The sequence below is a fragment of the Pseudorca crassidens genome, chromosome 18 (assembly GCF_039906515.1).
Source record: "Pseudorca crassidens isolate mPseCra1 chromosome 18, mPseCra1.hap1, whole genome shotgun sequence".
NCBI lineage: Eukaryota > Metazoa > Chordata > Mammalia > Artiodactyla > Delphinidae > Pseudorca > Pseudorca crassidens.
The window spans coordinates 55,680,512-55,697,944 of record NC_090313.1 but is presented as its reverse complement, the minus strand read 5'-3'; the positions used below and the strand labels follow the sequence as shown (position 1 = coordinate 55,697,944).

The 17,433-nt window shown below is 36.4% G+C and overlaps 1 protein-coding gene across 7 annotated transcripts in view; it reads left to right on the top strand.

The window, feature by feature from the left end:
• VWA8 (von Willebrand factor A domain containing 8) overlaps positions 1-17,433 on the top strand; it is a 369,572-nt gene that overhangs the window by 234,920 nt on the left and 117,219 nt on the right. For all 7 annotated transcript variants that reach the window (XM_067713438.1, XM_067713439.1, XM_067713440.1 and 4 more), the window contains exons 27-34: positions 1,682-1,790; positions 2,925-3,063; positions 5,646-5,845; positions 11,981-12,091; positions 13,065-13,129; positions 13,558-13,683; positions 15,028-15,137; positions 15,778-15,932. In XM_067713438.1, the coding sequence (XP_067569539.1) occupies positions 1,682-1,790; positions 2,925-3,063; positions 5,646-5,845; positions 11,981-12,091; positions 13,065-13,129; positions 13,558-13,683; positions 15,028-15,137; positions 15,778-15,932 (1,015 nt within the window). The remainder of the gene's footprint in view (positions 1-1,681; positions 1,791-2,924; positions 3,064-5,645; positions 5,846-11,980; positions 12,092-13,064; positions 13,130-13,557; positions 13,684-15,027; positions 15,138-15,777; positions 15,933-17,433) is intronic.

The following is a 17,433-nucleotide window of genomic DNA, read 5'->3' as shown; positions in this document are numbered from 1 at the left end:
TCTGCTGCCAGTGTCCTTGTCCTCACGGTGAGACACAACCACCCCCTGCCTCTGCAGGAGACCCTCCAACACTAGCAGGTAGGTCTGATTCAGTCTCCTGTGGGGTTACTGCTCCTTCCCCTGGGTCCCGGTGCACACACTACTTTGTGTGTGCCCTCCAAGAGTGGAGTCTCTGTTTCCCCCAGTCCTGTCGAAGTCCTGCATTCAAATCCAGCTAGCCTTCAAAGTCTGATTCTCTAGGAATTCCTCCTCCCATTGCTGGAACCCCAGATTGGGAAGCCTGACGTGGGCCTCAGAACCTTCACTCCAGTGGGTGGACTTCTGTGGTATAAGTGTTCTCCAGTTTGTGTCACCCACCCAGTAGCTATAGGATTTGATTTTGTTGTGATTGTGCCCCTCCTACCATCTCATTGTGGCTTCTCCTTTGTCTTCGGATGTGGAGTATCTTTTTTGGTGAGTTCCAGTGTCTTCCTGTCAATGATTGTTCAGCAGTTAGTTGTGATTCTGGTGTTCTTGCAAGAGAGAGTAAGAGCACATCCTTCTACTCCGCCATCTTGAACCAATCTTCTCTGGTTTCGTATTCTATGCAAAAAATATCTAAGCCTTGTGTGGTCTTATTAAGTATATGGAGATATTTTGTCAGATTACTCTTTCACTGAAAATAAAATGATTTTCTAAATATCAATATGTACTCTTTTAATGATCATCACGCTCATTTCAAGCATACATTTCAATTTATAGCCACATATACGTGCCTTATTTTTAAAGAACTTTTAACTCTGCATCATTTTTGGCCTTCACTTACCATGGAATAAGAAATTTATAATGAATTAAGTGACAAATTAATGGTTCCTCTTTTAAAGATTCAAAGAAAAGGTAGCATGATTAAAAAGTAAAAACTTATTCTAAAGAATTTGTCTGTGGGTTTGTACTTTAGCGTTGCTATATTTGTTTTCGCAAGTTATTTTGTTTAAATGTAATTTTAAATAAAATGGAATCTAAACACAGAATAATTCCATTAGAAGTCAGAATAGTAGCTCCCTTGGTAGGGGTAATGACTGAAGTGGTCCATGGGAGTTTCTGAGTGTTGGTGATGCTTGGGTGCTGGACGCACACGTGTGCTCAGGACTAAGTGGCACATTTATATGAACGTTTCTGTAGGTATATTATATGTCAAGTCAAAGTTTAAAAAAAAAAAATTAAAGTGCTAAGATAGACCCTATGAAATTTGCCCTGTACAACTTACAAGCATGTGACTGGTAGTACTGTGTACTGTTTATTATTTGATTTCAAATTTAGGAGAATAGAATGAAAAAATTGATGGATTGCTCCATTGTTTTTCCTAAATCCTTCCTATACTGTAATGGGAATTTGATATTAAATTGCTAAGTATTTACCAATTCAGGGAAAAAATATGTAAACCCTAATTATATTTGTCATTAAGGTAAAAACAGACTAGGACCTTACCTTCTGAGTTTCTGAAATGTGAAATCTTTTTCTTTTCAAAGTATGTTTTAAATATCATATTAAAGACTATCTTTTAATAAAATTAAATATAACTCACTTCTAAGTAAAGCATTCCTCAAATTTGCTTGTGTGGTCGGTAATATATGGCTCATTATTTTTTCCTATGACTTGGAAACAAGAAGAAATGTTTATTCTTCAAATTAATCCTTGACAGGTTGCCTTTGCCACAGCAGACCTTCATGGGCTATTGGACAATTGGTCAGTCAAGAAATGGAATGCAAAAACTATTGTGTCCAGCAGAAACTCATCGTATAGATGTAAAGGTTGATATCATTCTTTCTTCATTAGAATATTGAATGTTATCCATTTTTCTGTATCTTCCCTGGAGAAAATCCATTCAATCTCAGAAATGACTTGTTCTGATGTTATTGTAGAATAGATTAACTTCTGCTCTAATTCTTAAGCCAGTCTGGCCTCTGAGGGACTCAATGTAGGTAATGGCTAATGACCAGTAGAATTCCTAAGCGCTATCCTGTATTTCAGGAAAGTCAGATAGGATGGTTACTCCATTATATTTGTTTTCGTGAAAAAGGGCAAAGGAATATCCATCACTAGTTGCAATAGAAACCCCTCTAGGTTTGACTGTGGGGAATTAGATGCTTATAAAATCATTAGAAAGGACAGGAGGAACAGAGTCAAGGGACCATCGCTGGACTTTTGGTTTCAAGATGAGTGTTTTTGCTTCTGCTACCACCCCTGTTGTTGGGAGCTGCACAGTAAGGCAGGCTCAGCAAACTTTTCCTGTAAAGGGCCAGATAGTAAATATGTTAGGCATTGTGACCATACAGATTCTGTCACAACTACTCAACTTTGCCATGGGAGCAAAAAAGCAGCCTCAGACAGTACATTAACTAGTATCAGTCACTAGTTGCAATAGGAGTGTGAGGAATGTCGTTTTTAATCTTCTAGCTCCTAAGATACAGCCTAGATAGAAGGGGTGAGAGCGCCCATGGATGGCAAAATAGTAAATATCTAACCCAAACGTTTTTGATTAATTAAGGACTGTAAGGGCATGCAAATCAATGTTCAAGAGTCAACTGTATTTAAAAAATTATTCTGGTTTGGACAGCTCTGTGTCCCAATACTTGAAGTTCAAAACTTGCTTAGGAAAGAATGAAGGAATGAGAACTCCTATGGGATTTTACATCTGCTATATTTTGTGAGTAAAAAAAAAAAGAAAGTGAGAAATTAAATAAGATAGCACATGTGAAAGCATTTATAAATGCAAGTATATGGTATTATGATTGTTATAAGTGTCATGCTAGTCAGTAAAATGAGAAGAGGCATATCAAGATGTGGAATATTTGAACTGAAAATCTGTATTTTGGAAGAACTTTAGCTTTTCTACTTTTTGCCAACTACACAAATGTCTTAACTCAGATAACTATTTTTTGTAGGGTCCAGCACTTATAAACATACAGGAGTATCCAATAGAAAGACATGAAGGAAGATCCCAAACCTTTACTGAAGAATGTGCCTCCTGGAAGTTACCATTGGATGAAATTAACTTAATCTGCGACATCGCTACATCACATGGTATGTCAGTTTATTCTTTTGATTTTTCCTTCCTGCAGTGATTTTTTTAAAAGCAGGATCAAAATAACCTGTAGACATCAAGAAGTCTATGATAGACTCAGTAACTGTGTCATTCTTGGATTGGATGGCAATTATATGTAATTTAGAACTAATTTCCTATAACAACCTAACAAAATACTATTGTGAAATCCACATAAGCACTGCTGAGTTTATATGCATATGTCTGCTTCTCATTACCATTGTAGCACAAAGTTAAACACACCCAGGCGTGTGCTAAAAATAGAAGAGGGAAAGAAAAAGGAAAAACATTGGATTTTTTTTGGCTCGGATTCCAGTTTGGTGATTGCATGAACCCTGAAAGCAGGAGGATTTGCAGTCATTAAACCTCTTGTTGTAAAGAATGGCAAATAAAGGATGTGAATTTCTGGCATCTGCTTCTCTGGACTGTTGCCATTACCTACTGATTCATGCGGTGTGCCCTGGGTACTTTTTGGCAGAAGTTTTCAATTGATGGCAGTTACCAAGGTGATATAAACAGAAGTGATGGCAGGGGAAAGGGAGAAATTCTCTAACTTGTCTACAATGGAGGTTATTCAGGCAAAAATTCAGAAGCAAGTTTTTGTTCATGTAAGTTCTGTGGATGTTTTCTCCAACATCAGCTATGTTGAGTAAAAATATGTGCTTTTAAAATGTACAGGGTTTTTGTTGGTAACAGATTGGTGCCCCTGTTAAGATATTTTACATTCACTAGTAGAGACTAAGTATGAATCTTACGGATAAAATTTGAACTTTGCCCTTGTCTCACATTTAGAGATTGTAAGTAAGTATGCTGTGATCCTCTGCCCCATGCCAGTGACACGTGTCATTAAACCTTGTCACAGCCTCACAATTCTCACAGGCAGCCACTGTGAGCCAGTCAGAATTGGTCCTTAAAAATGAACTCATTTGCTGTCCCTCACATAATTCAACCCTCTATTTTAGTGTTGTCCACATTTGCAAGCTAGGTTTTTGTGTTGTTTTTTATTTCTTTGTTTTTTTACCTATTCTATATTGGTGAGAGGAAAGAACATTTTCTTGGGTTAGCGTCAGGGTTAAATATACATATATATGTGTGTGTGTGTGTGTGTGTGTGTGTGTGTGTGTGTGTGTGTGTGTGTGTGTGTGTGTGTGTATATTTGAGCCGAAGACCAAACAGCACTTAATGCCTGCAATAAGAGAGAGCAATTGTAAGTTCGTGAAGTACATTTCTATTTATTTTTTTCTTTTTACATTTCTATTAATACTGTTATTATATTCCCTGGTCCCTATACTGTGTACAAAGGTGCTCAATAAATGTTGAATTGAACTTATTTGTGCTGATAGTAGAAGCATTAAAAAGATTCTTAAATTATAAGTTGTGTGATTCTATCTGATATTTAGAACTGTAGCACACATACACACACACACACACACACACACACACACAGAGTTCACATTGTCTCCTAAATCATATGTCTTCTTCTGCCCTTCCATTGATTTGTGTTTCTTATCAATGTTAGCTTATTTAAATTTACCATATCTTTATATATATTTATATATATTTAAGTTTTCTATATCTTTATATATATTTAGTCTTTATGTGTAGACATGACATATACATGCACACACACATACACTATATTTTTTTTCCAGATTTTCATATCTTGTGTCTTAGTTTTGGGTTCAGAAAATATGACCACTGTAAATAGATACCTGGATGATGAGTGATGTTAATAGCATTTATTATACAGAAGCAGCTTAATCCCTTGCTTCAAGGTTCCCAGAAATAGAGATTATGGGAAACATAGTCCAAAGTCTGGCTTCTCTAAGGGAAGCCCTCAAACCAACAGCAGTGACATCTCGTGGGAGCTTGTTGGAAAAGCAGAGTCTGAAACCCCACCTCAGACCCACTGAATCAGAATCTGCATTTTCATTAGATCCCCAGGTGATGCACATGCACTTGAAAGTTGAAGAAGCACTGAAATAGAATTCAAAAAATGGACCTAATCAAGTACTAGTTTGAAAAGACAGAGACTTTGTAATAATAAATACACAAATATGAAAAAAGATAATTTGGAAAATAAGATCCATAGAGCTAAGAACAAAAAATGGGATTACTTATTTACTAGAAAAGCCTAAAGATCTAGTAACTAGCCGGGAAATGCCAGATTAGCAGATAGAAGATGTTGACCAGCTGTTGTCCATCTGAGCCAATAATAAAATAAGAGGGAACAGACTTTTACTGAGGCATAAAATACTTTCATGCAAGGAAGAATTTCCTGACATTGAGGAGTGTTAAATATTTAATGGTGTTAGCATGAGATGTTATAGATTCTTTGGGGACCAGATACTTACTTCCAGGAATAGGTAGGTGTGACCCAATGTACATTTACAGCAGGTGCGAAATTGCTTCTGAAAGTGCTCTTCAACCTAATCAATCCATTTGCAAATCATCTGCTGAGTTCTGATTGTGTGCTGCCTCACGATTCAGTTTTCACTGGACCTTTTGACCAGTCAGAAAATCTATTGCAGACCATGGAATTGACACTTTTTTGTCATTTCAGAAAATGAGGAAAATACTCTCTATGTAGTTGCATGCAATCCCGTTTCCTTATACTTTATGAATATGACTGGGAAAAGCGGCTACTTTGTGGACCTTTTTGACATCTTCCCAAGAGCGGCCAGTGGAGTCTGGCACCCATTTGTGACAGTGGCGCCGCTGGGAAATCCCCTCAAGGGTCAAGTGATTCTCCATGAGCAGCAGGTAATGACATGGTCTAATGATGCCCAGGGTAACTGATGCAAAGGAGAAGGCAAGAGTGTTTTTCAACCTATAACTAAAAATATGTGCTTTCATAAAGATTGAGGTCAGGGGCTGAAGGACGGGATCAGGAGTTGTATTTTATCAGTACCACAAGGCAGGCTAATATCTTCCTCTCTGCAGAGACTTCTCAACCTCATCACTAATGACATTTGAGGCTAGATAATTCTTTGTTGTGAAGCTTACATTCTCTTTGCGGGGATAGACAACAAACAAGTAAGCCAACAAATAAATACCAATTTCAAGTAGTGATAGGTGCTGTATAAAAATAAGGTAAGGTCCTAAGGAATGATGGGGGTAGGGTAGGAGGAGATGAAAGGGTAAACGGTACTCAAAAGAGTGCTGAGACATCTCCCCTTAGGAGATGACATTTTACCTGAAACCTGAATGGCATTCTTTATGTGGAGATAGCCATGTAAATATACTGAATGGAATTGTCTTAGTCTGTTTGGGCTGCTGTAACACAAGTACCATAGACTAGGTAGCTTATGAACAGAAGAAATTTATTTCTCACAGTTCTGCAGCCTAGGAAGTCCAAGATCAAGGCGCTTGCGTATTCAGCGTCTGGTGAGAACCCACTTCCTAGACAGCTGTCTTTTCATGGTAGCCTCACACGGCAGTAGGAGCAGGGATCTCTTTCGTGTCTCTTTTATAAGGGTGGTAATCCCATTCGTGAAGACTCCACCCTCATGACCTAATCATCTCCATAGGCCCCACTTCCTAATATATTGGGGCTTAGGACTTCAGCCTACAAATTTGGGGAGGGCATCAGGCCATTGCAGGAATACACTGAGATTCTTTAGTATCTAATGATGCTCAAGTTCCAGCCATCACTACTATTGTAAGACAACACTAATGAAAAGTACAGATGCCCAGAGTCGGGCTAAAAGTAATTCCAAACAGAAGATATAGGTCAAAAGACAGTGTTTCAATTAATGAGAATTCTCCAGGTCTAAGTTAATCTGTACTATCCAATAGAAAGGAGTACAATGTTTTTGCAGACCTATTACCCACCTAGTATCTACCAAATAGTATACTAAGCATATTATTCATTCATCAGATATGTATCATGTGCCTACTATTAGGGATACTGCCATGAACAAAACAACAAAAATCCTTGTTCTCAAAAGCTTACGTTCTGGTGCAAAAGGTAGACAATAAGCAAAGTAAATAATTACATCTTAAGTCAGAAGATGAGAAGCAAGGGAGAGTAAAATAGAAGGCTGGGAGGAAGGTTGCCTTTAAAACAGGGTGGGCGGGCAGGGATTGCCTAACTGAGAAAGTGATATTTAAGCAAAGATCTGATAGAGGTGAGGGAGAGAAGAGATATCAGGAATAAGAGAGTTCTAGGCAAAGGAATTGTAAGTTCAAAGGCCCAGAGGCTGGAACATGGCTCTCCATCTTTAAAGAAGCGTGGTGGGGAAGACTGAATGAGGGGGAGGGTATAAGGAGGTGGGGTCAAAGAGGTCACTCAGTGGGTTGGGTCAGGGACGTGGTGGAAGGCTGGGGAAGCAGAGGTGTAGAGCCTTGTAAATCATTCTAACGTTCTGCGGCCTGACTGTGAGGAAAGGGGAAGGTCTTAGAGGGTTTCAAGCAGAGGAGAAGCAAGATCTGACTTATATTTTTAAAAGATTTCTCCAGCTCCTCTTAGGTGAATAGTCTGTAGGTACTAAAGCAGAGTGAAGGAGATTAATGAAGAGATTTTTACAATGGTCCAAGCAAGAGATCATTGCAGTTTGGAGGAGGATGGCGGTCATAAGTAATGATGGATTCTGGATATATCCTGAAGGTGGGACCAAGAAGATTTCTGAACAGATCAGATATATGAGGTGAAAGAGAGTAAACTAAGATCAACTTTAAGATGTAGGGCCTGAGCAACTGGAAGGATAGACCTGCCATGAACTGAGATGAGGAAGGAATTGATTTGGAGGGGAAGATTAGATGTATGATTAAATTCGAGATGCCTATAACATATCCAAGTAGGTGATCCTGGTGTTTAATGGAGAAGTCAGAACAGGAAACATACATTGGGCATCATTGGCATATAAATGTTATTTAAAGTCATGAAACTGAAAGAGATCACTAAGGGAATGAATGTGGGTGGAAAAGAGAAGTCTGAGGACTAAGCCCTGGGGCAATGAAATATTAAGAAATGAGAGAGGTGAGGATGAATCAACCCAGGGGAACTGAAAATGAGTGCCCAGTGAAGTAGATGGTTATACCAGGGTGTGGTATCCCAGACGGCAAGTGATGAATATCTCAAGGAGGAGGATCAATTATTAAATGCTGACAAATGTGTCAAGGAAAAGGTTACATACATTATTCCGTGTTATTCTTCCACAGGCCCAGCGAGGTAGCTTTAGCAATATTTACGTGTGAGAAAACTGAGTCTCAGTAAGTTTAAATAACTTGCCCAGTAAATACATAGTAGAACTGAGGTTCAAACCAAATTGGATTGACATCACCAGAATTAAACTTCATCCATGCTGTCGCTCACTGCAGAAATGTGGGGAAAAGAATGGTGTGAAAATTTTTTAAAGTATTCATAATAGGAAAATATGGAAAAAATGTAATGTTGTTACTTGTTAAGTATTTAAACACACTGTGAAAGTAAAGTGTTACCTAGAAACAGTACTTTTAGACTGTTTCTAATCAAGAATAAAAAGTTGCATAAGTAACACAGCAGTATTTCGTTGAGTAAATAAGTTAACTTTAGACTTTGCCTAAATAATTATCATAAATTCTGAGTTAATAAAATTTTTTCTGGTTTTCACAATTTTTTTCAATATGGCTTTCTCCTAGAAGCAGAATTTATCAATATCCAGCTATTGCTTATAAAGGTTTGTGTCCATCACATTGGAATAAGGGTTTTACTTTATAGATTTCCAACAAAATACCAATGCCATTGAATTGAATTCTATAGCCAGAAGAATCTGTCCTAAAAAGCACATGTCTTGGTGATTTTTGATTCAGGAAACCAATCAGATTTAAATAGGAGTCTGCATTTGGAGTATTTATTCAAACAATCTTGCCAGATTTTCAGCTGTCAGATAAACTGTCAAATTTACATATACCAATCCTTTAAAAGTACGAGATTTTCAGGTTCTCAGGAAGTATTTTATTTTCTCAAAAGATCCAGTTATTTGGCAACATTGCTGACCAATACCCTGCTCACTTATAAGGACTTTCATCAAAGAAAATCTGTTTTTCAGTGTAAAGCTGTGCTTGACTTGCACAGCCCACATTTCCCCTCCTGGCATTCTTGCATGCTACCTGGCTTATCCCTTGGACCAGTTTCAACAGTTTTCCAGAAGGGTACCTCAATGCCCTGAGCAGGCACGCACAGCTTATCAGGATACTTTCGCTACCTGTACTCTGAACTGCCTCTTCTTTTCCTAGAGAGGATATATCAGCTGTCGGTTTTATATTATGTCCCTGCTAGGATCTAAGACCTCCTTAATTCCAGATGAACAGCATGTAACTGTAAAAGTTAACAAATGATAAATAATTGTAATCGAATAAAAAATGTGTGCACTGCCGTCAGTTCGTTCTCCCCCATTCTGCCCTGACAAAGGAGCTAAAATATTGTAGAGAAGTACTTCCATTAATTCATCTCTCCCTTGTCTTTATACAGCTTGGCAACAGATACATTTCCCTGGTTAGTTTAAGAAGTTGTTCAAAAATTCCTGGCTAAAATAAAATCTTAAGTGAGGAAAGGGAAATTTTGCCATGCCTAAAAATAAAGCCTCCTCCCCCCACCCGCCCCATGAGATTACTTATTACATCTGTACAAAGTTTAGAACTTCAGACTTTAGGACATTGAGGTCATCCAGAGGTTACTTTTCTCCCAGTCAAATACAAACATAATAAAATTGCTCACTCGCTTCTCCTCCCTGCCCCCCTTAAAAGAGAGCCAAAACCACAGTTACATGTACTCATATGTGATGCAGAATTCTATTTTTGAACTCAGACAGAATATATCATTATTCATTTACAGAAGGAAACCATTAACATCTAAAAGGATGGAGCAGCAGAACTCCTTCATGTTGCCAATTGCTTCTAGAACTAATTCTAAATACAGCAGTGGCTGGAAACATATATATGTGTGTGTATATAAACATATATATATATATATCTGTATGTTTTCTGTTACTTAGAAAGATGCAGTTTTTCAGTTCACTTATGCAAAGTTATGAGTATATAAGTATTAGACCCTAAAAAGGAAGAAAAATGCAAAACTGTACTAATTTTTCTGCATAATCATATCTGTTTAATCATCTGCTTATTCTTCTACTTAATCATATTTTGGGATCAAACATTATTTTTAGAACTTTATGTTGCTTAGAAAAGTTAATATTACCCCAAATTGCTTAAGTGCTAACAATTCATGTTAATATTGTACATATTTATCATAAGAGAGAGTTTCTCCTTTAAAAAATACTTACTCAAAAAAGATTTAATCTAGAATAGAGACTGTAAATTTTTAACTTATTAATACATTTTCTTAAGGAAAACTTTAAGAGTTTTCCTTAAGGTTTTCCTCATTTTCAAACTTTCAAATGCCAGGAACGGTGCTTCTTATATGACATGTTGATTTTAAAAAGAACATTACTAACACACATTCTTAATGGAGAATTACATATTATACAGAATGATGCATTCTAAGAGTGTTTATGGAAAAATTTAAGCGTTGTCAACATGCTTGGTAGAATTTTTTAGTACAGCCAAGATTCAGAGTATATGGAATAAAGGAGACTTTGGAACAAATACTACTTTAATTCTTGAGCACTTCGGTAAAATTGACTAGTAAAATAAATTGAAACCACACTATGAGGTCTCAGATTTGCAGATGAATCATTACTCTCCTTACATTTCTTTTTATTTCCCTCTAACTGGATTAAGTAATAAAGGGCAAGGGTCATGGTTAATTCATCATTGTATTCTCCTTTGTGCTTTAAATATAAGCTGCTCGATAAATGTTATGGAACAAATGAACAGACTTTTCATGTTTTGTATATATTTTGCAAAATATATATTAATTCTTCGGGTGCTTTGTGATTTTATTTTCCCCAAAGAAAGTTCTTGAAATGAAAAGTTCATAAGGGTTAAGATAACTGAAGGGGCCCCAAATTTAAAACAAAACAAAATAAGACAAAATAAACAAAAACAAGAAAGAAAGAAAAGACAGTTCCTGACAAAAAACTTTCTGGTGCCTTTTTGTAAACCTGTTAGTATAATCTTCAAATGTCTTTAAATTTTAATGAAAAAAGCCCACTTCTTTGCATGTCTTTAAAATATTTAATCTTTTCTGGCTTTCTCAATTTTAAATTCTTATTTCATGTGTTTCTGTTCACTTATTTTAATGCCTAAGGTTAATTTTTTTTTAAATTTTTTTCTTGAAAAAGTCCTCCTAATTACTGAGAGATTATTACTTCATTTGCATAACTGTGATAATGCTGCTGGAGCAATCTCTTGTCTGTACGTTATTACAGCACCAGCTATGAAAGTTCTCAAGCTTAGTGAATGTCAAGATGAAACACTCATTACTAGCTAGGTTCTTGGGGTCCTTGATATTTTCTTGCTAACCCATCTTTATAACATGTACATATTTTCTGAGTTGAACCTGGATTTGTGAAAAGAATAAATGAGATTCAATTATGCACAGCGTAAGAGAGTTTTCAACAGAACCTTCTTTAAGTGTAATTTTGATAAAAGTAAATGGGCTTTTAAAATTATCAATTCTCTTACTTTCCTCATTTGTATGTAATAAAACAGCAATTATGGTTAAGCTAGCCTATATTTACAAGGCGATGGTTTTAAGATAAAATCTTCAAAGAGAAGATTCTGCATTACATAATTAGAAATATCTTCATTAAACCATCTAATACTTTAAATTCTGTATTAGGGAAAAACATTTAGTGTCTTCATGGTGTCTCTTAAATATTTCAATATTGTCGTCTTCCCTTTGGTTTATTTATCGCTATTCCCTTTATTCCCAGGCTGCCAAGAGGCTGCTGCTAAATTAATTAATTAAATAAATAAACAGGCAAACAAACAAACTGTTCTCTTTATTTCCAGAGCAGTGTCATCCTGTTGTTGGATACCACTAGCCAAGCCCTTCATCGTCTCATCTTACCTTCAGAAGAGTTTACACTTAAGAAAACTTCCTGGTGGAACAAGGAGGAAGCTGTAAGAAATACCCAACTTGTCCAGCAAATTGCCAAGGATTTTCCATAGCTTTCTAACCGTAAAAATGCATGCCTGCCCATCCCTTGCGGTGCCTTTTGTTTGCTATAATGCACAAGAGAATTCTCTTATTACTTGTAAATTTTAATATGATACAAATAGGTAGAATACATACATATATAATTCAATATCAGTAGCTTCTTTTTGTATCCATCATAGTCACATGAAGACTTGTCAGGACGCAACTCACAATAATAGGACATCATGAGCCATTTGAGTGTGGTATTCATGACAAATCCCTAACATGCACTTTAATAGTCACTTTAATAGTTTTCCAGTTACGAGTTTATGTTTGGATTTATGTAATGAACCTATGAGTGCAACAGCTGATTACATTTACTAGATAAATAAACGTTTTAGCTTATTAACTAAATTAAACTAGTAAACATTTTGGCTAACCAACGAGAATTTTTTCTGCCATTTAGAAAAAGATAATGGATATAAAATAAGGCTTACCCTCTGCCCTGCACGACAGCATACTTAGGTCTTAAAAGACCACGAAGAAAAGAGATATTTTAAATGTCATAAATATATCCAAATCTAAGAAACAAAATATTTCCTATGTATTTATGCTATGGTACAAATTCCACAGTTAATCACCAGATAGCATGTTTATTTCTAACCAGTATTTGGCATTTTTTTTAATATTCTTTTTTAAAAATATTTATTTATTTATTTGGTTGGACCACCAGGGAAGTCCCCTAAAACATTATTCTAAAGATGTTTTAGTATGCAGTTCACAATTAATTTTGAAATATATTTTAATCTATGTTACCGTAAGAGTCTTGGAGTGGATAAAGAGGTAGCTTCTCAGAGAATTACATGTTGAAGAACTTTATTTAAGGAAAAGCAGCTGAATAGACATGAATGCATCTGACACATTTAAAGTGAATATTTTGTTTTGTTTTGTCTCTAGGAAACTTACAAAATGTGTAAAGAATTTGCACACAAAAACTGGCTAGTATTCTACAAGGAAAAAGGGTGAGCTCTTTGTTGGAGATTTAATCTGGGATCCTTATTGTGTCCATTCTATTTCCTCCTTTAATTATGCTTGTTTATTGTAAAACTAATGTAATAAAATTAGAAATATTTTATTCTAAAAGTATCTTATCCCACATTGCAGAACATTGAAAAACAGACATAAGAAAAGACACTGCCCATAATTCCGTCTACAACCACTACTAGCATGGCCGCTCTCACTTCTTATTTTTAATTCTTATGCATACCTTTATATAGTTTAGAGTTTTATACATCTATTTTCTCAATTAACATTTTTCTATGTTATTATCTAGTCTTAAAAACATTGTTTTTAGGGTTGTATAATATGTCATGAAATGACTGTGCCATGGTTACTCAACCAATATCCTCACCATTTCCTTTCAGACAGTTTTCTTTTTTGTTGTTTTCAGGAACACCCTGGCTGTGCTGGATGTTCTAGAAGGGCGAACTCACACCATCTCACTTCCCATCAACCTCCAGACAGTTTTTCTCGTAGCAGAAGACAAATGGCTTCTGGTGGAGAGCAAAACACATCAGTGGGTAGATCTACATAGCACCTCATGGAGTGTGCTCAGTTAGCCAGCATCCTGTCTCAGTTAGCCAGCTCTGTCTTCCTGTGTCTGTCTTTTAACAATTTCTGTATTTGGCAGCATCTCTATAGGTGAAACTTCGAAGAAGAGGGGACGGGAAAATTTAAATAAATTAAATGTAACTTTGCAGAGTAATTATAAAAGTGTTTCAGAAGATGACCTTGAAATTAACAGTGAAAACATAATGACTTTTACAACTGATCTGTATTTCTTTAGGATTTTTCCTGTTAGCACACTGAGAATTCACTGTATTCTTGCCAAACTAGAGATACTTCAAAATAGATTTTTAGTTTATCCTCTCTTCAAAGGGCCACAGTCTCCATCCAAATGCTGTTGCTTTTTTGTAACTTCACAGAATCCACCCCTTAGAAGTTTCTTCTTCATTTTATCTCGTGTGCTCTTATTTGGTTATGTTTATGTTTGTGTTGCCTCTTCCATTGGACCGTATACTTCTTGATGAAAAGGACATTATGTACACTCGGCATAAGTGGGGTGCACAGTAAATTTTGAGTCACCCTCCCTCATGCATTACACCTACTGGATTCATGCAGATTCTCTGGCCCTCTGCTGACAAGCAGAAGTGACCTGCTGCAAAAGATTCCTGGCTATTTATATATTCCTATATTAGAAATCTTACAGACAAGTAGATCAAGGGGTTTACAGCAGTGAGGGCTTCTGTCCCTTAGCTGGTCACAAATCAGAGGTTGGGCTCCCCCATACTTGCTGATCAGTCATATTAACAGCAGGCTCCATGATAGTACGGATGTGTCTCTTTAGAGTCGCTTTTCTTTTTTTTTTTTAATGGCCCTTCCTCTTACAGGAAGTATTGGATTTTCAGTTCACATTTATTACTGCGTTGTTATTATGCACTGCTCTTATACAGTGTTAAGAAGTTATTTTTTTAATTCATGATGAAACTCTGAAACTGCAAATTATACTCAGAATATAAAAAGGAGGCTTTGGGGCTTCCCTGGTGGCGCAGTGGTTGAGAGTCCACCTGCCGATGCCGGGGACACAGCTTCGTGCCCCGATCCGGGAAGATCCCACATGCCGCGGAGCGGCTGGGCTCGTGAGCCCTGGCCGCTGAGCCTGCGCGTCCGGAGCCTATGCTCCACAACGGGAGAGGCCACAACAGTGAGAGGCCCGCGTACCGGAAAAAAAAAAAAAAAAAAAAAGAAGGAGGCTTTGGCGGGGGCGGGCAGGATATGGGAACTCTGATTTTTCCTAGTCTGGCCTCGTAGTTATTAGAAAAAGAAAGACTTTTCACTTAGATGTTTTGTCTGTTTACAGGAAATATCTTTTAACTAAGCCTGCACACATCAAATCTGAGGACAGTAGGGTTTGCCAGTTGTATGTGCTGAAAGAGGAGCTGCCTAGCACAGGGTTTGGAGTCACACAAGGTAAATACTGTGTTCTGTGTGTTTGTGGCTGTATAGGTACATGCCTGCATACACACTGTCCTCTAGAATCATTTAAGGACAACAATATCAACATGTTAACTTTATACCAAAAAAGAAATCTTAGTCACTACACTAGAAACAGTAAGCAAGAATCTATCGTCTTTTAAATTCTGTCTTTGAATTTTTTAAACTAACAAGTCAGAATGTTTACATATATGTAGGTTCCAAGTCTATTTTAGGATTGCATCATTTCTTTTTTACACAGCCCATCAGTATTTCTACTTTGTTCATCACAGTTTTGGGGGGATGAAAAGTAATTATGAAAAAAATTCTAAAATATACCATTGCTAAGACTGGTTTGGGCCAGTTTCACCTCTTTCTGCAGAGTGCTATTATATTAATCTTGATTGCTAATAAAAATTTGAATTCTTGAATAAATACTTGAAATCACTTTGAGAAGATGCCATGATTGTGAAAACTGAGTTTTCTCAGACAAAAAGCCATGAGTGTAACTGAAAGCGTTTTCTCTTTTTTGATTTGTGCTTTTCTGTTTGAGTTGGTGAGAATGAATCTTGCAAAAATTAATTCCTGGAGCATTTTAGGGGCATATGGTGTTTAACGTTTCTCTGACACTTTTTAGAAACAGACTTCAGCATACCTCATAAAATTTCAAGTCATCAACTATCATCTGAAAATCTGAGTTCAGCTGTGGGACAAAAGATTGCCTCTCCTAACCGAATTCTTGCAGATGAGAATAGTTATGCTACAGTCGTTGTTGGTTTCCCAGATCTCATGGTAAGCATAAATTTCTTAAATGATTGAATAACTATTTCTTCCCCCCGTTTTGGCCTATACTCTATAAGCCTATTTGAGGGGTAATTAAAAACGTAATAATTTTCTGGTAAGCATTTCAGATCAACCTTCTGTTTTCCAGACCAGTCATTAAAAAATTCATTCTATATGGTTTCATTGCTTGTTAAAAATTAACATATACATTGTAGTGCAATTATATAATTTAGTAAAGGAAAACCAGGATTCTCCATACATGGGAGCTCATGTGACAGGTAAATAGTTAACCTACTGACAGTGATTTTATATCATGCTATCTTAATGTGTGCTCATGTCATCTGTCAAGAGGGACAATTTGAGACTAACAAAATAATATTTCTTCCAGAATTTTTTAAAGTGAAATATGTTGGAGTCTCATAACTGTAGGTTAAATTTTTCAACACTCATGAACACCAGTCCACTTTCCACTGAGTTTTGCTCTGATTTATATCTTTGCTGCATCCAGATTATACTATAAATGCTGGTGGTCTCAATTTAATTTGCTTTTAAATGGATCCTTCTGCTGTTATTTACTATTATCTGTAAAGAAGAGGCTATTCATAATTGACTTGAGGTGAAACTAGGTACCATCTTCCCCTGATGGAAATGTGAGAACATGAAGTATAAAGGTTATTTCAGCCCAAGTTGCCATCTCATAACCTTAGATGTAACTCCATGTGTTTTGATTAAACATTTAATTTTCATAATTTCCTTTGTAGCTTTTAGGTGGGATGATAGAGTCACTTAAAGATAAAAATATTGGCTCTGCTTAATAGTACACCAGTCTCACCTGCCTCAAAATTTTAATGTAATTAATGAATGATGAGTACTTCAGGGTATAAGACTTTTGAAATCCAAAACCCGGTGGATAATGTGTGGCTTAGGACTTTGCCATATGTCTTCTTAATTATCAAGTAAAAAACATTTGCTGTGGATTATATATCTGAAAATGAAACATGTTGTTGGAATACGGCATCTACGGCAGCCTTGATTAAGTGAAAGAGTTATGTTTAATATGCTTTCTACAATGTTTGCTGCTATCAGTAGAGAAAATACTGGAGCTACTTTTCTGAAGGTGGAACTGTTTTAAAAATTGATCTTTTGATTGAAGAAATGAGTATAGAAATATAATGTCACTAGAAAAAGGTAAGAAAGCTGAGTATAAGGTAATGTTTATATTGACCCTCTAGAAATCCTTTGTAGACTGTAGGACTAGTGACCTTGTCAAATTAAAAGCTGCATCTCCATATTTATTACCCACCGTATCGGAGATGTTCATGAATTTTTGTTTAATGATAGATTAGATCATTCAGTTAGACAGCCTTTCAGCATTTTATGAGAGCAGTCATAGTTTTTAGACCCCAACACAAGTCAGGCACTCTACTATTCTAAACCATTTCGTACATGATAATTAATTTTTACAACAATTGCACAAGGTTTTATAGAGAAAGAAACAAAAACAGAGAGG